Below are 23,360 nucleotides of genomic sequence, written 5' to 3'. Positions count from 1 at the left end.
TAATCTCCAGCTAATTAAACATAATTAGTATAGGAACACAATTACTTGGTCTGAGAAGAATAAGGTCTCTTGTTTGTTCTATGAGGAGAAAGGGACAGAACTATTGGCAAACTGTGGGAACACTGATCTTATTAGAAAAGAAAATGCATAAAACACAAGAAAATACAAAAAAGAGTTCACACTTCAAGCTTATCAATAACATCAGCAGGTTCTCAAACACTTAAAAGGATGTGTCACTGCTACTGATTTCCAGTTTTTTGGTGGGAGTGGAGGGGAACGTTGGAGACTACAAATACATACTCAAAAAGTGTTCAGAAGTAACAACTGCTGTTTAATTATTACAGTGATTCTCCCAGAGGTCTCATAGAATGTTTTCTTGCATAAAAGGAGAGCCAGACATCTTAAGAGGAAATCAGGACACATAAGTGGTGCTGAAAGTATTTTGTTCCACCCTTTCAACGTTTGATAGGCTCTGCCAATTTCACTATTCTCGGTGAGCAAAATGCTACCTTTGCGGCATCCTTAACTTTAAAGGCATCTAGGTTAATACTATTCATAGTCAGAGGAGTTCTGAAACAAAGCAAAGGAAAAAAATCACAGAAAATAAGTATCACATTTTAGAAAGAAAATTCTAGAAATTTTTCGGTATAACAACAAACTAAATTACCTAAAATAGTTAAAATTTAGTTCTATTTTATTATTGAGGATTAACACCAGTGCCTACATAACTTGACTCATTAATGAGCAGAACTCTACAAAGGCCATATGTACTAAAAAGTAGTTTACTTATGCCCAAAACACCTAGCAAATAGAGTTGTTGCTATATCTATCCTGAGCCCCTTTCCTGAACTATCGCCAGCTCCCTTTTATCTTCTGAGGGGGAAAATATTATTTTGAAGAATAATTATAACCTATGATTTCAATGAGAGAAGGAGTTCTTGGTAAAGAAATCCTTTTGAGCAATACAATTTGCTCCTTATAGAGAGTCACACTGTTGCCTGAGGGTACTGAGATTTGAAAGGATCTGTCCAAGGTAATGAAGCCAGTCATAATGAATTTTAAGCTATATTAGACTGATTCCAAAGCTGAACCCCTTCTTCACTACTCTAACTCTGCTCTGTCTCACAGGTTTTCATCCAAAAATTATGATCTTGGGGCAGCTAGGTGGTGCAGTGGATAGAGCACAAGCCCTGAAGTCAAAATGACCTGAATTCAAATTTGGCCTCAGACACTTAACACTTCCTAGCTGTGTGATCCTGGGCAAGTCACTTAACCCCAATTGCCTCAGCAGGAAAAAAAAAAGTGATCTACTACTTACTTCTCAGCATCACTGCATCACAGTACCTTCCCTTAGTGTTTTATATTGATTTCAGAGGAAAAGACCATAGTCTGGAACCCAATAGCCCTCCTACTCTGCCAGTCCACCCTTATGACTCAGCCAACAACACAGGGTGAATCTGAGTCACTCAATTCTTTCCTCCCCATCTTTCCTCTAAAGAAAGAATGCCTTTCATTTAATTCACCAGTGACCAGAATGATTATATAGAAGAGAAACTTTTTGGCAAGTTTATATCTTTCTTTTCCAGAACTCTCATTTTCGGATATTAATCATCTGAGCCCTATTAACTATTGTGCAAAGACCTAGTGTGGTTGGGCTTCTTTTATAGATGAGAGAGAAAAATTTTTTTAATTTGAAATCTTACAAAAATCAATGTTGAAAAATATCTTGCAATTTGAAAAAAAATTATTAAGAAAAAAAGAGAAAATCTAAAATGTGGTAACTTGCCTAAGAAGTCAGTCAGAAAATGAACCCCAAAGTTTGAACCAGAACCAAGTTTTCTGACTCCCAGCCAATGTGAAACAAGATTTCTTTGTAAGTGTTTCATTTCTAGAACTTTTCTCCTTATTAACACCTCTCTTCCCAACTCATTTCTCCTGTTTCTCTCAGTATGTGCGTACCTTGAATTGGGGGTAGATAATACTACAATCCTAGGTGATGGAACATATTTTAGGGCGGCGCGTTGTACTGGTTGTTGAACTGGACGCATCGGGAGGTAATCATCATGCACAGTTTTGGCTTTAGCTAGAATCATTGTCCGAGGACTGGGATGGGCCACCATGGCAGCAGTAGAAACCTTTGAAGGAAAACAAAAAGCAAAAATCCACAAAACGTGTTGTTTTTTATTTTGGAATGCGTCTGCCATTTTACATTTCTCCTTGTTGCCTTTATGATAAACTATCAGTGTCAAAATGAGAGAAGCCATGGTACAAGAGATCACACTTTTGTTTTTCTGAGTCTAAGGCGGATCTCTAAGACATTTAACTCCATATAGTTTACAATCTGCCTCCATGGAGAGAACTCTCACATTAATGAAATTATATGTCATTGACATAGCAAAATTGATAGATATTTAGCCAATATCACTACATCTTTCAAATCTTTTATTTTAAAAATTAATGAATAAATTTCACATTAGAATACATTCCTTGAGTCCTGAAAATTTAAATATGTGTTTATGTATGTATACGTGCATCCATATATATTTCATTATGACATATTTAACTTGTCTTTTATGATGAGGATTTTGCTAAAATAATATTTTCATCTATATTGCCTTCTATACCTATTTAGGAATACAAGAAGATGGAATATACCTTAGAGTTCATTTCATCTGACTCCTTCATTTTACAGATGAGGAAGGAAAAAGCCAGTAGCTAATATACAGGGAATGGTTAATCTTATTATATTTTATAGATCAAGAGATTAAAGAACCAAGAAGTGTAATTTATCCAATCAGAGTTAGGACTCCCGATTTTAATCATTATGCTCTTTTTACTAGTCCTGATGGAATCTCACATTAAGCCTCTGAGAGGTCAAATTAAAGTTATTCTTCAGAACCCTTTAACACGCTTTAATATATATTAATACAGTATATTATATATGTATATAATATATGTAATATATATTAATGTATGTATATTTATTGCTTATATATTATATAAAATATTAATATATTAATTATATTCTATATAATATACACTATATTAATTACATTAATATAATAATATAATGTATAAATATATAAATAATATATATAATAAGTAGTACTTAATGAGTGCCTAACTGTATAAATTTCACATAAGGCATAAACATTTCTAGATTATATGTCCAGGTATCCCTTCTCTCCAGAGGATACTTTTCTAAGATGTTCTAGAGAGTCCAATCTGGAACCCGTAGCTCATAAATCATAAACCTTAAGTAAGATATAAAAGGGATTTAAGAAATGATCCAGTTCAAATCCCTCATCATACCTGAAAAACCTGAGACAGAGAAAGAGCAAGTGATTTTCCTGAGGTCAGACAGGAAGAGACAGAGCCTCAGATATTCTTTTACCCAAATCCACAGCTCTTTTTTCTTCCATGATACCCCCAAGAAATCACACAGACTCTTCTTAAAAATTTCCAGTGGAGGGGTTAGAGAAGAAAGCTCATTCTATTTTTGGAAAGCTCTCATTGTTATGAAGTTTTCTTTTCTTTTATCAAGTCTAAATCTCTCTCTGTAACTTTCACCCACTCCTCTGAGACCAAGCAGAAAAAAATCTAAAGTCTCTTTCATGTCAGTTCTACAAATATCTGAAGAAAACTATCGCAGCCCTTTCTCAGTTTTCCCTTCTCCAAGCTGAACATTCCCGAGTCCTTTAGCTAACCTTCCCCACTATGGTCTAGTCTCCAGTCCTTTCACATCAACCTACTTACCTTCTAGAGGATATGTTCCAACTTAATCAAATCTGTCCTTAGAAGCCTGAATACAGATTTCTATATGGCTTCTGTCCAGAGCTGCTTCTGGCAGAGTTAGATCCTTGCTCTGGATGAAGCTGTTCTATTGGCCATATTTTACTTCTAAATCATATTGATTTTTCCTAAATCTTATTTTTCATAGAAACTTCCCTCTCACTATGTTTCCCTCTCCACCCCATGCTTTCAAAGTTTTGCTTTTTTTTTTCCAATTTTCAATTAATCTCATTAAATTTTAGCTTTTTTCTACCTGGCCGATTGTTCTAACATTAAGGAATCAATTAAAAGTCTCATCTTTTTTAAGACAGCAGGGGGAAAAAAATAGTATCTTACTGGGCGAATTGGCGAATTATTTCTTCCTCTTTCAAAATATAATGTGTCTGTTTTGACCTTTGGTTCTGAGAGAGAAATCACTCTTGATGAGGGAAATGCATGTAGAGCAGCAGGTGTAATCTTTGTTTCAACCTGTATAAGGAAAACAAAACAGTATACATTGACTATCTATGAAAGACATCAATCAGATCAATACTACATTTTTTGGCCTGATCAATAAACCGCATTTCTTAGCTGCATAAGCAAAAAGGAAAATTGTATATACTAAGAGGATAATTGTGTGTGCCAATTTCAGCTAGCTTTTTTAGAAACCTCACTGTAAAAATAAAAATCAGAAGGAAAGTAGATAATGTGAAATGTTATTTGGATAACTTTCAAAGGAAAAAAAGAAAAAGAATATTTTGCCTGAACAAAATCAATGTAGCTAGAATGAGAAATTACAAATGGAAAAAAAAAGTCTTTGTCTTAAATACCTCTCACAAAAGTCTGATATCTAAGATATGTTGAGACTGACACAATTTTTAAGACTAAAAGCTATTTCCCAATGGATAATGAATCAAAGGAATGAGAAATTTAAAACAACCAGAAATCATATAAAAGATTGTTGCAAATCACTAAAAATGTAAGAAATAAAAGTAAAAACAATTCAGAAATTTAACCTCATACTTTTCAATGTTTCAAAGATGATAAAAGATGGAAAAAGTCCATGTTGGAGAGATTGTGAGAGACAGACATATACTGTGTTGGTTTGTGAATCTGTCTAACCATTTTGAAAAATAGTAAGGAGGGTAAGTTTGAAAAATTACAAAATTGTTCACACTCTGATTCTGAGCTCAATATCCTCCAGAAAATCAAATATGATCAATCAATGAGCATCTATTGAGCACTTATTATGTGCCAACCACTATGTGTCTCTGGATTTACAAAGATAAAAATCAACATCTGCCCTCAGGGAGCTTATATTCTATAAGAGAAAACTGTGTGTGTGTGTGTGTGTGTGTGTGTGTGTGTGTGTGTGTAGATACAAAATATATAAAAAGTAAATTTTAAATACATAGTTTGAAGACATTAAAAGCTGAGAAAATCAGGACTGGCTCTCTATGGGAAAGGATGCTGGTTGAAATTTGAAGTTAGGGATTCTGTCTAAAGAGGTTGAATAGGAAGAGGACATACATTCTAGGAAAATAGCGACAGGCTCCATTGCCAAGACACAAAGGGAGAAAACTGGATGTCTTGTCTCAGGAATATCAGGGAAACTAGTGGGTCTGAAATTAATGGCATGCTAAAGATAGTAATGTACCTGGAAAAATAGGCTGGAATAAGATTATTGGGGGCTTATATGACAAACAGAGGAGTTTGCATTTGATACTAGAAGGAATAGAAAGTGATAGGAGCTTCTTAAACAAGAAAGTAACATGATCAAACCTATGATTTAGGAAGATTACTTTATCAGCTGTATGAAATATGGAATTGAAGAGGGAGATATAGAGCAGGACCAATTTGGCAATAGCTGTGTGAGTATTGAGAAAGCATTGATGTGAGAAATATTGTACCTGTAAAAATGACAAAAATGATTAAGTCTGGATAGGTGGGGAAAGGTCTCAAATTTTTCAAAATGTTCATAGTAGGGGCAACTAGGAGGAGCAGTGGATAGAGCACTGGCCCTGAAATCAGGAGGACCTGAGTTCAAATGTGATCTCAGATACTTAACACTTCCTAGCTGTGTGACCCTGGGCAAGTCACTTAATCCCAATTGCCTCAGGGGGAAAAAAAGCTGCTACAAAATGTTCACAACAAAAATCTTCATAGTAGACAGAAAATAGAAACAAAACAGTTATCCATTGATTAGGGAGAGACAAAAGAAATTATAATTATGGAATATACCATAATGGAATATTAGTGAACCACAAGAATGCTAAATATAATTGGGGTCAATCAGGAGAATGAATACCTAATCATTTTCATGAATTCACCAATCAATCTGATGAGATTCTAGGGTATAAAGCCCTACACTTAAGTACTAGGAAAATAAAAAGGAATAGAAAAAAGTTTATATTCTCTAGAATTACACAATTTAAAGATGATCACTTTTTTTAATTCAACAATATGTATAGAGTAGGTGCATATGTATATATATATACATATATATATATATATATAGATGTGTATATATAATATACAAGTGCTGTGAAGCATACCCCAATGGATTTAAAATCTCATTAATCTGGATGTGTGCTCTACGATGTATATCACAACTCATTCTCTGTGCAACTCTTATTGATGTCTTCCCATAAGCAGAGATCTACCGACCAAAAGAATCACCCAATATGTTTGAGACCTGCTTCTTTCTCTTGAGATCATGAGGATGCTAATAGAGCACCAATGCTATCCACCATTGTCATTATTTTCGTCATTTAGCCAATCAATCTATCTTCTTTTCCCATTATGCATTTCCATGATGACTTTCTATTTATTCTTCAATAACTGCTCTTTGTAGCCTATTTACACTCATCATGATCTCCATTTTCCTATGAGTCACATAGATCTTTAACTCCTCAGACACTACTGTGCTCTATTTCTTTTAATTATATAACGTTATATTGGTAATAATATTAAAAAAGATAAACCTTTGTTTCTAAAAGAATCCTCTGGTTATTAACACTTACTGCAACTTTCAAAGGCAATGCAGGCCATTTTCTTCCCTCCTCTTGTTTAATTCTAGACCCATGCACCAAGTTCTCCCTACAATTCATGTCAGCCATGGGCAAGAGATACTTCAAGCATTTGTTCTTTCCTGTGCAGATGCTCAGACCAATCTCTTCTGAGTAGTTACAGATCTCTTCCTTTCAGAGCTTGGAGTAACCAAAACAATATTATCCACTAGCAGGAATATGTGGAATGACTTCTTCAATTTCAGCTCCGTGCTAGATCTCTATCCATCCATCACAGTGTTAACCAGCTTTGATGATCTCCCCGTTTTATACTTCATCTAATACAGGGGTCCTCAAACTACTGCCCGCAGGCCAGATGCGGCAGCTGAGGACGATTATACCCCTCACCCAGGGCTATGAAGTTTCTTTATTTAAAGGCCCACAAAACAAAGCTTTTGTTTTTACTATAGTCTGACCCTCCAATAGTCTGAGGGACAGTGAACTGGCCCCCTATTTAAAAAGTTTGAGGATCCCTGAGATCAAAAGATATTTGAATTAAGTTAATATCTTTCAAAGACTCAAATGGTTTTGATGTGTAAATGGAAAACATCTTATTGGAAGAAAGCATTTAAAGCAGCATTTCTTTCTACTAAATAAAATACTTTTTAATAATCAACAAACAATAGTCATGGTCAGATTTTATCTACACTACATCTTTCAGCCAACTATGAAAAGGTAAATATATGGATTTTAGAATATGAATTGCAAAAGGTTGCTTGTTATCCACTAATGCCCTCACTTAGGATACCTTCAATGTATAGATGAGTCTTATAAAGATTTTACATAAATAGGAAGGTAGGCATATTAAGTTGATATTTATTGATGTTCTATTGCTTACCTTTCTTCAGCATTAATAAGATCCAATTCTCCTTCCTCCCTTACTTTTAGTATCTTCTATAAGTCAGAGACATATATGGAGGCGGATTTGGTGTATTGGTACATTTGATTCATGCTTTATGCATGCCTGTGGTATAACTATATTCATGATGTTGATGTTAAAGAGTTCAAATGTAGTGGCTTGATTTTCTTTGATGTTGAAGACAATTTGTTATTTAAAAAAACATTGCAGATTTTTTCTATTTTTCTTCTGTTTGTTGTCCTTCCATTTTAATCCTTAAACGCTCTTGAGATGACTATTTAGTTGATCGCCTGCCAAATTTCTTTAAACTGATTTTATTTTCTACTACTTGATGCTTTATGGAGCCATACTGCTCAAAATTACCCACCAACCTCCTTTTCAAGATTTTATAAACAAGTTTACATTCAGAACTGGTGCAGCTTTGGAACACAATATCTCTCTGCCTGGCAAAATCCTATTCTGATGCCTCTTCGGGGTAGAAAGGTGACCTTGGGTCCTCCAAGGCATGCCAGCTGAATGTAAGCCCTGTTAACTTCAGCTATGCTGGAAAGGCCTTGAGTAAGACCTAGGCAAAAGACCAAATCTGCTTTCCAAGAACCAGTCTAGCTAAGTGCAGTGAAGTTTATCATCAACAGGCTGGCCACTTGATCATTAATCCCGAGGCTATAGCAATCTACGAAGTAAATAAAAATATAAAACGGCTCCTAGTCCTATATGATCCCCTTCCATTTCTGTAGTGATAGTGGCAAATTGATAGAAATACTCTAAATATGAGAGTTTATCTATTTACCATTAGACATGCTGCTGTAGCAATTAATTCTTATTAATCTTGACATTCTCACTATAAACAGGCAGGAGTTGCAGCCGGAAGAATTGATTTTATCACACAAGAACCATTATTTCCTTGGACATTTGGCCACTTCATATTGAAATGCTCATAATAGATATTTGTGGAAAGATCACTATGAAAACAATTGCAACTTATACATCAAAATCAGTTTCAGAGGATCAAGACTTGGAAAAATTCTATTAAAAATTCTAAAACCCCACAAATTAAATCAAATGCACTTTGACCCTCAGTGACTAGTAACAACAGTGGGACTAGGTGAGAAATAAATCAGAAAACATTAGTCAAGAAGAAAGGATGAAAGAAATGAAGCAATATGCATAAATCTTATCCTTATCTACCATGATGATTACTTCCTCTGAAGAAAGAATTGATAGATGCTAGTCATACGCACAACAAAATCTCACAAAATAAAATTGATTTTAAAAGATATTACTGATGTGGAAGTCACCCATAAGTCAGTTTTCTTTATATAATCAGATCATCAACTTATTAGAAAAAAGATCAGAATTAGTAAAAAAAAAAAAAAAAAAAAAAAAAAAAAACTAGAAGAAAAATTAGATAAAATATATAACTCAAGTCAATTTAAAACTTTAAATAAGCATAAATGATAATAAAAATAGGCAATAAACAATAAAAATAACACTGAAATCAATTGTTAAAATTTTATACAGAAGTTTAACCAATGTAAATCAATTGGCATAAGACCCAAAAGTATCTTAGCTAATAAACATTATGAAACATATAAAGATGAAGTCAATATAGTATTTGCTCTCAAGAAGCTTAAACTCTAATAAACTAACAGATAATTACAATACACAGAGAATATTTTTAAAGTGCTCTAAGAGAGGCACCAGAAAAATAAAACAGAATTTTTTCTGAGGGGAAAGGGGAAGCAGAGAAGCCGTTGAATCTTGAAAGATGGAGGGTAACGGGATCAGAGAAGATAAATAACTTCCCCAGAATTACATAGCCAATAGCCAAGTTTCTTGGTTTCAAATTTCATATTCTTGTATCATGAAAAAAAAAGAGGCCGGGACAAGATTCTGAAGAACCTCACATGCCAGGCTAAGAAGCTCTGGGCTGCATTTGGTAAATAATTTGACATCATGAATGAATTTTGAGCAGGGGAATGATATAATCAGAGCTTTGTTTTAAGTACGTAGAATGGATTAAAGGTGGCTGCAAACAGAGACAAAGATATTCATTAGGAAGATATTAAATTGTCCATGTAAAAGGTAGTAAAATATTAAATTCGGGTAGAGGATTTGAGAATTAAAAAGTGGAGACTGCAAAGGATACTCTGTGAAGTGAGGACTGAATGTATTTGGGGGCTGAAAAAAAGAAAAAAGTCAAAGATGATTGAGGTTTGAAGTCTTCATAGATAAAATAATTGTGTCATTAACAGAAATTAGTGAATTAAGTGGGAGAAGCTGAAGGTGAATCATTACTTCATGGACATGTTGAATTTGAGGTGCCCATAAAACCAATCAAAAATGGCTAGTAGGCAGTTCGATGTGTAAGAATCGAGCTCTGGAAAAAGGCTAGGATTGGGAATATTTGTGTGAGAATCACCTGTATGGTATTGATCACTGAAATGTAGCAGTGGATATGATCAATGAAAATAATAATGTAGGAAGAGGCAAGAAGAAGACGGGATAAATGAAAAGGAATTTTAAGTGCTTATTATGTCCAAAGCACTGTGCTAAGTGGAGTAGTCCCTGCTCTCAAGGAGCTCACATTTTAATAGGGAGAGACAATAAAGCTAAGAAGTAGGAGGCAGATAGGGACTTATGCATTCTAAAGCACATATTATTATATAGGATACATAGATATTATAGGAGGGAGAAAAGAAGCAGAATTATGCTTGTTGATCTTGAAGTTCCTCATGAAGTAGAGAGACTTCAGAAAATCAGAATAATACAGTACCTTGGAAGCATTAATCAGCAGTGTCAAATATTGCAGAAAAATCCACAAGAATAAGAACTGAAAAAAAGATTTTGGATTTCTTGATTTGAAAGTCATGTTGAAGGAGGCAACTTGGTGTAGTGGGTGAAGAATTAGTCTTTAAGTCAGGAAGACCAGAATTTGAGCTGTCTGTAAGGCATATTGGTTCATGTATGGTCAAATACATAACTAAGTGACTCACTGTGTTAATAACCCAGAGCTACCACCAAGAGATTCCTAAAGAAATCACCGAACTAGTCCCCCCAAAATTCATTCTTTTTCCCCCTGAGGCAATTGGAGTTAAGTGACTTGCCTCAGGGTCACACAGCTGGAAAGTGGTAAATGTCTGAGGTCATATTTGAACTCAGGTTCTCCTGACTTCAGGACTGATGCTCTATCCACTGCACCGCCTAGCAGCCTCTCAGAATTCCTTCTTGACCCTCAAGATCATGATTGTGTAATCAAGGTGGAAATCAGATTGCAAAAAAATGAGTGAATAGCAAAGGAGTGTCTATATTGAATGTCAACTACTTATTTTAGAGTTTGGAGAGCAAAAAAACCAAGGGGATGGGACAATCTTAGGAGAGTAGAGTGCTGAGGGGGACTTTTTTAAGTTAGGAGAAATCAGGAGAGATTTGTAGTTAGAGGGGAAGAAGCTAGAAGAGAGGAAGAAATTGAAAATAGACCACTGGTGAAACAAGATGGCAGGGCATTTCAGTTACTTCACTTCGACAAGTACTCAGTAACTGACAACTATGTGCTGGACCTGGAAGCAAAGAAACAAACTTGGAAGGTTTTACTTGGAAAAAAAGATAGGACACTTTTTCCCCTGAGAAAAAAAGGAAGGTTAGGGAGGACAGACCAAACTATAGAAAAATTTGGAGGTGAAGAAGAGGGATTTTAAGGGAGCTTGTGTCCATGTAATTTTCTTAGGAGGTAGGAGGGATGCTAACCTGAAAGGGGGAGGAGAGAAAAAGTTAGATTTAATAATGAAGGAAAGTATAAGTAATAGAAAGAAAAGAAAGAATCTAAATAGACAAGGAAGGGAATAGCGTTGTAAGACGATAGGAGGTCACTTTACAGGTTAAATTCCCACAAGGTCAGATACATTTTCTTTGACATGGGCCCTTTTACCTGTTTGGGAGCAACAAAGTCTGGATGTGTAGATTTAGCCACAGAGAGTTGAACTACCCGGACAGAAGCCTCAGGGATGAGTGAAGGATCTTTCACATGCCATTCAGGGGAGCTATATGGCCTGCAGGCAAACAGGGACTTGAAACATTGCAGTTGATGGGCATGTGACCCATAATTACAATTCAATTGTACTCATAATTCCTATGCTAGGAATTTATTTTCAGGGACACACTTTTGCCTGGGGATGAATTACCTCTTAAAAACTGTCTTATGTAATTCCTATAATATTGACCACTAAGTAGTTTGCAGAAATAGAAATCTGTCATATAGAAATGACCAAGGCCTAGTAGGCCACTGATGTTCCCTCCTTCCACTTTCTGCCCCTCATAAAAATGAAAACAATAATAAACATGAAAAAGGAGTTTATTTCTCAGGCAAATGACTAAATGCATTATGAGGTCATATAGTAATGTTAAATAACTAGTATTACATACTATAAAAACTGAGTTAAAAGATATTATGCCCACATTTTTTTATTACAAATCTAATGACTGGAATGATAGAAAATAAAGGGGGCTAGGATAGAAGAATTCACAAGTTTTTTGTAAAAAGCTAAATGAAAATATTGGGGAAAAAAGAAAAAGATCATGTTAACTTTTATAGGTGAGACTGGAAAAGTTATCACAGAAATCATTGAAGATAATCAAAGACCTTGACTACTGTGGTCCAAGTGTGTTAAAATAATCTTTTCTTTGAACTTGAATGTATCATTTACATCATTTGATTTATGGTCTTTTTCGAATGGTTGCCATGGTTCCCCAAACAGCCTTTGGATGTGATAATGCTACCTTAGTCAGGATTCCTACATTTTAAAATAATCTCCATAGATCAAACAACTAGCTGACATTGCTGAAAATATTTGATGCATTGTTCTGAACAGTTATGTGTATGTGTATGTGCACATGTGTGACAGATCAAGAAAATGGTCATGGGCCCATAGACTAGCTGGCCTGGCACCAAAACTGGCCATAAAATTTTGAGATCCTTGAAATGCTGCAACATTTCCTTAGTATTTATTGAGTTTAGTCTCTTAAGAGCAAAATATAAGTTTCTTATGCAATGGATCAGGCCTCTCAGTAGAAAGATCAACCCAAGAATAATAATTATGAACTAGATTTATAAATGTCTACTTTTAAATATATACAGTAATATCTCATTTCTCAGAATCTGTCCCTTATCCAGATTTTTCCATTAACTGGAGGTAACAGAGAACCTAGACATCAATAGGAAAAAGTTTCTAAGCAACAAAAATAGATGTCATAACGTTCATAAGATACAAGTACTTTATTAGGAAGAGAGAATCCCTCAGCTCCTCAATAGAAACCTACTGACTGTTCTTATGAACAATAGTAGGGGCTTAATAAATATTTATTGACTCATTGACTCTGTTCTAACAAGCCTGATAATCTGGTTATTCCTCCTCATTAGCACACAGATAATTAATTAGAAGGGAGGTAAGGCTACTTCATGCAGGTATACTGATAGCAGCAAGGGATAATACAGTCAAACATTTGAAGAAAAGAAAAGACAAAAAGTTTTAAAAAGCAAATAGGAGAACTCAAAAGTATAGTACTCTGGATTCATTCAGCCAGCGGAAAATATCTCTGTCCACACCTCAGGACATTACTATATTATAGCATAGTAAAGATAATAATGGATATTCACAATGATAGTCTCAGGTCTTTACCAAAAAAAAAAAGTGCAATATATTCAGCAACCTTTGTTCAAGAAAGCAGGGGAATGTATAGGGTATCAAAATTATTCTATTTTTACAATAGGAAGCTGAGCTTTAAAGTGATCTCTTATAGTAGTAGCTGGCTCTTATACTATTCCCTTTACTGACTTTTTTATTTAAATTCTTTCCTTTCTTTTTCTTATATTTTCCTCCACTGTTAAATTTGACTTTTTCTCTCCTCCTCCTTCACCCCTTAAGCTTGCTCCCATATATGACACACAGTCATCAGTTATTAAGTGAATTGAAATGAATTAATTGAAATCTCCTTCCATCTTGTTTTCTAGTGGTCTGCTTTCAATTTCCTCTCCATTAGGCTTCTTCCTCTCCAACTACAAATCTCTTCTGATTTCTCCTATCCTATATTTATCCTGTAATAAGATGAGATCTAAAAACAGATTAAGATTAAAATTTTAAGCAAGATTTGACACTTTGCAGGGATAAACCTCGATTGTCTAGAAAATTCAGTTATCTTAAATTTCTTCTCCAGTGATGCTGGGTAATGAAGTGTCATTCTATCTATAAACATAAACATTTAACAGACCAATATAGAAATGTATAAGTACTAGATCCACATGTAAATATTTATCAAAAAAAATCATAGAATTTCACATATGGAAGGGACTTTGGATATCAACCTCCCACTCCAAATAAAGAAATCTCTTCCATAATTTCCCTGACAATTTGGTCAATCCAACCCTAACTTGAATATCAACAGTTCAAAGAAGTATTCAACTGTTGGACAGCTATTTTTAGGAAGGAAAAGGGGGGGAGGAAAGAAGGAAGGAAGGAAGGAAGGAAGGAAGGAAGGAAGGAAGGAAGGAAGGAAGGAAGGAAGGAAGGAAGAAAGGAAGGAAGGAAGGAAGGAAGAAAGAAAGAAAGAAAGAAAGAAAGAAAGAAAGAAAGAAAGAAAGAAAGAAAGAAAGAAAGAAAGAAAGAAAGAAAGAAAGAAAGAAAGAAAGAAAGAAAGAAAGAAAGAAGAAAGGAAGGAAGGGAGGAAAAGAGAAGAATGAAGAGAAGGAAAGAAGGGAGGGAAGGAAAGAGGGGAGGGAAAGGAAGGAAGGGAAGTAATGGAGGAAAGGGAAGAAGGGGAAAAAGAAAAGAAAAGAAAAAGAAGGAAAAAAATTAACTTTTCTAATATTGAGCCAAAATCTGCTTGCATGTAATTTTCATTCATTATTCTTAATTCTTCCTTTGAACAGCCTAGATGAAATATAATCCCTCTTTCATGACAATGTTTTCTTTAAATATTTGCTTACCATGATCATGTCTTGTTCCCCCTTAAGCCTTCTCTCTTTCAGGCCAACCCTCTTTTGTTTCCTCAATCAATCTTTATGTAATCTGGTTTTTAGATCTCTCATCCTGGTCATCCTTTTCTAAATATTCTATAGTTTATCACTACTCCTGCAAGGGTAACTCCCAGGAACTGTCTACAACACTTAAGAAATTGTCTGATCAGTGGAGAATTTAGTGAGATGACCTCTGCCCTTGCTCTGTATGCAATAATACTAAGTACAAATCCAGTCTGTAATTAATCTAGTTTCCTCAGCAGCTGTGTTTTACTGATGGGTTTATTTTAAGCTTGGGGCCATGATTATTTGAATGCCTTTTTCATGTGAATTGCTCTTAACCAAAGAACTATAAAACTGTAGCTGTTGATTTAATCTCATTTTAGCTCATAGTTAAAGCTTACTTGAGACCTTTCTGAATCTTGATTCTGTCATCCCCCATATTAGCTATTCCTCCCAGCTCTAGATCATTTGAAATTCTATCCTATTTATCCAATGTATTTATTGGATCAAATGCAGACCCCTGTAGCATGACAACTGAGACCTCCCCTTCAGGATGGCATTGATTGGGTTTGGTAATTCAACTAACCTCCAATATACCTAACTGTACATCGACCCAGGTCACATTTCTTCTATTACAATTTTTTTTCATTGATCTTTCTACTATGAAGAGTGGCCAGATTCATTTCACAAGACTGTTTTGGGGAAATAAAATGAACAAGGAGAACTATTTACATGATGATCAAAATAATAATGCAAAGGAAAATACCAATCAAAGGACTTGAAAAATCTATATGTGGGGACCTAAGGGGACACGATAAGATTAAAAATAAAGTATACACCTTTTGGCAGACAGGTATGGAATAAGGGATCTATTTTAAGGCATAGTCATTGTATTGATTTGATTTGCCTAACTATACTTAATTGTTATAGGGGAGAGTTCTGTGAGGGGCAGATGAGCATAATTAGGAAGTAATTAGGAAGTGATAGTGATGTTAAAAAATGAAAAATTCAATAATCCAAGAATGAATGGGATAATCTCACTCAAGTGGGGGGAAAAAACTACTATGGGGAAAGAAAATAGCCAATGTGGAAGGCTTATCTCAGAGGGTTTATATCTCTCCGCTATTGACCTTGATCAAATGAAATAATATATGTAGAGCAATGTGTAGATCTTAAAACTCTATGTAAACATCCATTTTTGTTGCTGTTACTCCACAACTATTTAGGCCAAACATTAACTTGACGGGAAAATCTGGACATTAGACAGAATTGAGGAAAACCTGGATATTAAACTGAATTGGGCTTAGAAACAGGAACAAGTTTAGATTCAAGAATAGAATCGGTGTTGATTCTATTTTTTTTATCTCAAAAAAAAAAAATTGTTCATTCATTCGCATTTTTCCATGGGATCAGCCAGTAATGTCTCAGTCTAGAAAAGTTCTTTCCAGGATCTAATGAATTTTGGTTTTACTACAGTTCTAAAGATAAACAAAGGAACATAAAAGTGTTGGGATGGATGAATTTTTAATGATTGTAGTAATGCTTTTATTTCCTTTTGTGATCCCTCAAAGATAATGAAAATGGTGTGCACGCATGCGCGCACACACACACACACACACACACACACAGAAATTAAAACAAAGATATTTAGGCAAAACTCAATTATGTTTTTGGGATATTTCCATAGGGCTCTCTACCTTTTTCGTACGAATTCTTCCTGCAAATGCTTTGGTTCTGCCAGATTTTCAATGCGGGGAGTTGGAAAATGAAAAAATGTCTTTGTAGGAAGCTTCCAGATTACAGATCCTCGACCCCAACTATTATGATATTCAGGCCTAAAGGTTTTAAGAGAGCACAAAGAATAAGGAATAAGTTAAGCATTTTTTATTAGTTTAAATGTTCCAATTCACAGTTTTTTTTTTACTGTTTTACTTGGGCCTGTGGAATCAGGAGTACCGTTTACCCAGCATTTTTTAAAAAATGTTTTCACTTTGGTAGAGATTTGTGATTTCATAAGGATAAAGAAGTCTAGCTGTAGAGATTCCTTCCACTGATTTGTATTGACGGTTCTGTAAACTGCAAGTCTTACAGAATTGCCTTGGGGTACACAGAGAGTCTCAGTCATATATTCAGTATCAGAGAGACAGTGTTTGTGAGAAGCTGAACTTCAACTCAGGTCTTCTTGACCCCAAGTCCCCCTCTATGTGATACACTATATTGCCTCTTTTTTGATCAGTAAATGCTAACAATTTATTTTTTATGGTGCTATTCCAACATAAATATAAATAGGTCTCTTTAAGAGATTATTATGAGTCATAGAGCTATATTCTCACCACTGGATTATACACCGGGGCAATTCTGTTATAAAATGCAAGGATAAAGATCTCTGAATCTCAGCAGCTTCAGTATCCCATCTCAAATTTCAGCTTCATATAAATAGATTGGAGAAAAATATTTTCATGAAGATTGGAAAGAAATTTTCATAAAAACATCAAATGGGTTGAACTTTAAAGTGTGAAGAGAGGTGCGACTATTAAAATTAATTAAACAGGTAAATTAAAACCTCTCACTTTTCCACCTTCATTTTGAATATTCTAAACTATGATACAGGAAATGCTTCAAATGGAGAAATTTATATAAAACTAAAGGAATAATAGCTCTGGGGGGAAAAAATCTGAAGACTTTAGGCTGAAATGCTTCCTGAAGAGGAAGGCAAACTTCCTAGCTCCCACAAACCTACAAGAGCAAATACTTTAAGTTTGTTCCATGTAGAATGATGGTCAAGAAACCAAAAAAAAAAAAAAATCCCAAACTTTTTTTTTAGTTTTCAGACTATTATTTTCTTTCCTTTTAATTAATTTTAATATCTTGTTTATAAATCACCTTCATTTCATAATGTATTCCTCTTCTCATTCCCCTTTACATTAGTGTAATCATTGTGCATATTATTTTCCTGATTCTGTTGACTTTACTCTGCATCAGTTCAAAGAAGTCTTCCCAGGCATCTTTGAATTCTTCATATTCCTTGCTTCTTATGACACAGTAATATTCCATTGCACTCACAGAATCAGAATCACAGAATTTTAGAGTTGGAAAGGTCCTTAAGGGTGTCTAATCCAATCCATGCATAAAACCATGACTGTATAAAGATACATGATCTGTTATTTTCTAATGTTTTCGTGTGTGATATGACCTTTAAATTTATTCATCCATTTTGAGGCTTACTGTGGTACAAGATGTTGTTCTACATCTAATTTCTTTCAAATTGTTTTCCAGTTTACCCAGCAGTTCTTTTCAAATATGGAGCAAATATCTTCTCCATGTAACTTACATTCTAAGGTTTACCAGATAATAATCCTTCCCTTTACATTTTTCAAAAAAAAAAAGTTCATATCAAATATTTTTAGCTCATACAATTAATTTTAAAATTATGTGATAAATATTAATCATAGGATAGCATGATGCAAAATACAGATGCTTATTTTATAACTTTTACATTTACAAAATTAACCATATTAGCAAATTATTCATTATCTAAAGATTTCTTTAACATAAAATATTTCAAAATGTGGTTTCACTAAAGATACTATTACTCATAATTCCATTTCAACTGTTAATTCATTGACATTTTATAACAGCTATTGTAGAAAACCTTCTTCCACACATATAACATGTTATAAATAATAATGAAATTTGTATTTTGGGAGGTATAAACCAGAGAACCTTTAATCTGTCCATAATTGAAGCATAATCAGATTTAAAGATTTGTTTTGATGTACTTTCACAAACGAAATCTATTATTCTACTTTTTGATAGAGTAAGAAAACAAATGTATTATATATGACAACAACAAATAAGTTTATTGTCCGTTCATATTTAAAAATGTGTAGGTTTAAAAATAAAAACAAAAAATGCTTCTGTAAACTGGTTAAGTAATAAACATTTTGTATATCATAAGTGTTGGAAGATATATTTAAAATTGGAAAATATCAATGCTTATCCCTAATTCTAAAACTAAAATTTATCCCTAATTCTAAATTTTTCATCTATATAACTATTTCTGGATTGGAGTGAAAATTTAAGAACCTTGCCTTGATTTTTATTAAGTACTCAATCTTTTTTCAAGACTATCCAACAAATACTTAAATTTTAAGAGGAAATTTTTTGTTCTAATAAGGATTTGCTTATCTCTATTACTATCATTAATGAAAACAGCCATTTTTTTCTTTTTTTTTTTTTTTAGCTCTCACACTACTCTTCACTGTTTGAGCTGTGAATTTTCGAGAAGAAAAAATTAGCATGTTTCAGAGTAATATATACATGCTCCATTTATATATCAGAGACACACAGAGACACAGAGAGAGAGACACACACGCAAAGATACAGAGAGAGATAGAGACAGAGACAGAGAAAGAGCACACTACAATATAGTTTCTGTCACTAATGATGTTTTTCCCAATACGTCACAGTCTCTCTCTCTCCATACCTATTCAATTACAGAAATTGCCTTATTACATTTACTTCCAATTCCATCTTTGTCCTCTTCCGTCTTTCCCACTCAAAAGTGGGTGAGACAGATCAGTTAATAATAGTGAAATTTTCAGTATGAACATTTACATCTAGGAAATTGGCAAATGCTACAAATCAGGGTTTTGATTTAGTGTTTTGTTGATTGTCTTAGCTTAAGAAAATGATGGAGAAAATGATAATAATGTAGATTAAATTTAAAAGTGTGCCCTTCGACCTGTATGTGCACGAATGTTTGTGGCAGCCCTTTTTGTAGTGGCTAAAAACTGGAAACTGAATGGATGTCCATCAGTTGGAGAATGGCTGAATAAATTGTGGTATATGAAAATTATGGAATATTACTGTTCTGTAAGAAATGACCAACAGGATAATTTCAGAAAGGCCTGGAGAGACTTACACGAACTGATGCTGAGTGAAATGAGCAGGACCAGGAGATCATTATATACTTCAACAACAATACTAGATGATGACCAGTTCTGATGGATCAGGCCATCCTCAGCAACGAGATCAACCAAATCATTTCTAATGGAGCAGTAATGAACTGAACTAGCTATGCCCAGAAAAAGAACTCTGGGAGATGACTAAAAACCATTACATTGAATTCCCAATCCCTATATTTATGCACACCTGCATTTTTGATTTCCTTCACAAGCTAATTGTACAATATTTCAGAGTCTGGTTCTTTTTGTACAGCAAAATAACGTTTTGGTCAGGTATACTTATTGTGTATCTAATTTATATTTTAATATATTTAACATCTACTGGTCATCCTGCCATCTAGGGGAGGGGGGGTAGGGTAAGAGGTGAAAAATTGGAACAAGAGTTTTGGCAATTGTTAATGCTGTAAAGTTACCCATGTATATATCCTGTAAATAAAAGGCTATTAAATAAAAAAAATAAAATAAAAGTGTGCCCTTCAAAATGTGTGTATATGTGTGTGTACAGGTATACATACACATACATGAAAGCAAGATGTTAAACATTCATCAGCTCACTGTTGTATATGCGCTCCCTTTGCATCTCCAAAAGGATTCCTTCAAAATGTTTCTCCAAATGTATATATTTTTCACCATAATCTACATTATTATCATTTTCTCCATGACTTGCTTCTCCCACCCAACAATCCTGTGTACTGCTGCCTTTGCTAGGGAGGAGCTACCTACATCTATGGGCAATAGTGAGGAAACGAGGCTGGCCAACTTCATACCTCTACTACTCAAGGGGTATGACTCAAGCACTGAAGCATTTTCTTCTTGTAGAAATGCATTGAATACCGGATTCAAAGAGTTTTGAAGCAAACCAGCACTGAGGGACCCCTCTATTTACTGACCCAGGTGTTTAGTCAGAATTCCCTGCTCCATCCTTACACTGTCATATTCACACAGACTGTGGCAGGTGAACTGTTACATCTTGCTCCCCACCTTAACCCAGTTATTCAAAAATGTCATTTGCAGCCACTCCTAGCATTCTGGACTAAGCCAACTCAACCCTACCTTTTGACAGTCCAGCTACTTCTTGATCTTCCTAGATCAATGTAGACTTTGGAACCCAGTCTCTATTATTAAGCTTCCCTTCATTCTAGAATTTTTTGTGTCATAATCTTTCCTTCTTCCGATGCTTAAAGAAACCTAACTCCCTCCAAAAGCTATGGAATCCCTGGTCATCTTCTTCAGTTCAAGTGCCCTTCTCTTATGCTCCTGACACAGTGGACAGAGGATCCCTCCTTTCCAGACCAATGATAATGATGATAATAATAAATAACATTTATATAGTACTTACTATGTGCCGGGCATTATGCTAGGCCCTTTAAATTTATTATTTCATTTGATCCTCACAACTACTCTGAGAAATAGATAATTATTCTCATTTTACAGATGAGGACAGTGAGATGAACAAATTTAGTAACTTGCCCAGGATCACACATGGAATGTTTATGGGAAATAATGAAACAAGATAGTCTAAACAGAACACAAATGGTTGCCTGCACATACTATGATTATGTAAAAATGTGTAAGTAAGCATTAGCAAAAATAATAATAAAGATTTGAAGTAATAAAAACAACAAATATATATGCATCCTTTTCCCTTTTATTTTTGTTCATTAAGTTCTTTAAAAAGTTAAGTTCCTAATCTTTGAAAAAAAATGCACAAAATGTCTGAGAGTTGACAACCTTGTTGTGAAATACTTTAATGGAATACTCTGACAGAGGGAAAGGAATATTCATAGCCCTGAAGTAAGAATTAGCAAAATGTGCTCAGTAACTAGATCAACTTGGTTGAGGTAGAAGGTTTATATGGCAAAGCCCAGTTTATTCATTAAGGAATAAGATTTGAGGTAATCGAGTGAGGGGCTGAGTGTGAAAGCTGGGCTAATTTAGGGAAGATGTTCAGTAGAGGATTTTGGGCAGCCTCACATCATTGGACTGGAACTAAGGTTCAAGTCCTAATTATTGCCTGGACAATAGCCTCCTATAATTAGCCCCTCAATCTCTAATATATCACCCATCTACCTGCCAAACTGATTTCCCTAAAGTACAGATTTGGTCATGTCATTCTCTTTTTTAGAAATTTATTTAGTGTTTTATTTTCCCCCAATTACGTGTAAAAACAATTTTTAACATTCATTTTTAAAATTTTAAGAGTTCCAAATTCTCTCCCTTCTTCCCTCCCTCCCCACATTGAAAAGGCAAGCAATTTGATATAGGTTATACATGTGTGGTCATGCAAAACATATTTCCATATTAGTCATGTTATAAAAAACCAAGACCATAGACCAAGGAAAACACCCAAACTTGAAAAAATAAAGTTTAAAAAAAGTATCCTTCATCTGTTTTCAGATGCCCATCATTTCTTTCTTTGGGGATAGATAACCTTCTTCATCATAAGTCCTTCAGAGCTGTCCTGGATCATTGTCTTGTAGAGAATAACTAAGTCGTTGGCAGCTGATCATCTTACAATATTAAAGATACTCTGTATTTGTACATAGTACATTTCACTTTGTATCAGGAGTCTTTACAGGTTTTTCTGGAACATCCCGTTCATCATTTCTTATAATACAATAGTATTCCATCACAATCACAAACAACACAATTTGTTCAGCCATTCCCCAGTTGAGAGGTATCCCCTAAATTTTCAATTCTTTGCCACTGGAAAAGAGCTGCTATAAATACTTTTCTACATGTAGGTCCTTTTTGCTTTTGTTCTTTATCTCTTTTTTGGAAACAGACTCAAGTTAAGAGTATTGCTAGATCAAAAAGTATGCATGGTTTTATAGCCCTTGGGACATAGCTCCAGATTGCTCTATGGAATGGTGGAACTGATTCACAAATCCACCCCAATGCATTAATATCTCACTTTCCCCGCATTCCCTCCAACATCTGACCATGTCATTCTCTTTCTCAATAAATCCCAGTGCTTACCTATTGCCTTGAAGACAAAATACGAAATCCTCTTTGAAGCATTTAAAGTCCTATATAATCAGGTCCCGACCTTTCTTATTATACATTACCAGTCTCATGACAAACCATTTTGTCGATTCCTTCTACAATCTAACCAAACTTTTCTTCTTACTCCTGGCACATGACACACCTCATGTGTGGCTCAGTGCCTAGAATGCACTCCCTCTTCACCCCCACCTCTCAGAATCCCTTGTTTCCTTCAGTTGTGACTCAAGCATTCCTTTTCTATGGAGCCTTTTGTTGTTTAGTCATTTTCCAGTCATGTCTGATTTTTCCTGATCCCATTTAGGGTTTTCTTGGCAAAGATACTGGAGTGGTTTTACCTTTCCTTCTCCAGCTCATTTTGCAGATGAGGAAACTGAGGTAAACAGGGTAAAGTGACTTGCCCAGAGTTACAAAGTTATTAAGCATCTGAGATTGGATTTGAATTAAGAAGATATCTTCCTGACTCTAGTGCAGCAATCTATCCACTATGTACCCAGGTATCCTTTCATTTCACATTATAACAATTTCATTTTATTATAGATATTTGTATATAGATTTAGCATATACCAATCAAATTACTGAGAGTATATTTTATGAATCCAGACAAAATAAGAACAAAATTTATCTGAAATAATAAGAGATCAAGGATCTCAAGGGCTATAATGAAAGCACGTGGGTAT

The 23,360-nt window shown here is 34.6% G+C and overlaps 1 protein-coding gene across 1 annotated transcript in view; it reads right to left on the bottom strand.

The window, feature by feature from the left end:
• Positions 1–310: 310 nt before the first annotated feature.
• THEGL (theg spermatid protein like) overlaps positions 311–23,360 on the bottom strand; it is a 60,577-nt gene continuing 37,527 nt past the window's right edge. The window contains exons 6-10 of the mRNA XM_031943498.1: positions 16,408–16,545; positions 11,627–11,747; positions 4,129–4,260; positions 1,960–2,135; positions 311–570 (exon numbers count right to left, since the gene is read on the bottom strand). Of these exons, the coding sequence (XP_031799358.1) occupies positions 456–570; positions 1,960–2,135; positions 4,129–4,260; positions 11,627–11,747; positions 16,408–16,545 (682 nt within the window). The 3' untranslated portion in view covers positions 311–455. The remainder of the gene's footprint in view (positions 571–1,959; positions 2,136–4,128; positions 4,261–11,626; positions 11,748–16,407; positions 16,546–23,360) is intronic.

The sequence above is a fragment of the Sarcophilus harrisii genome, chromosome 6 (assembly GCF_902635505.1).
Source record: "Sarcophilus harrisii chromosome 6, mSarHar1.11, whole genome shotgun sequence".
In the NCBI taxonomy this organism is placed as follows: Eukaryota; Metazoa; Chordata; class Mammalia; order Dasyuromorphia; family Dasyuridae; genus Sarcophilus; species Sarcophilus harrisii.
Note: the sequence above shows the minus strand (reverse complement) of the source record. Positions and strands in the feature narration are given on the sequence as shown.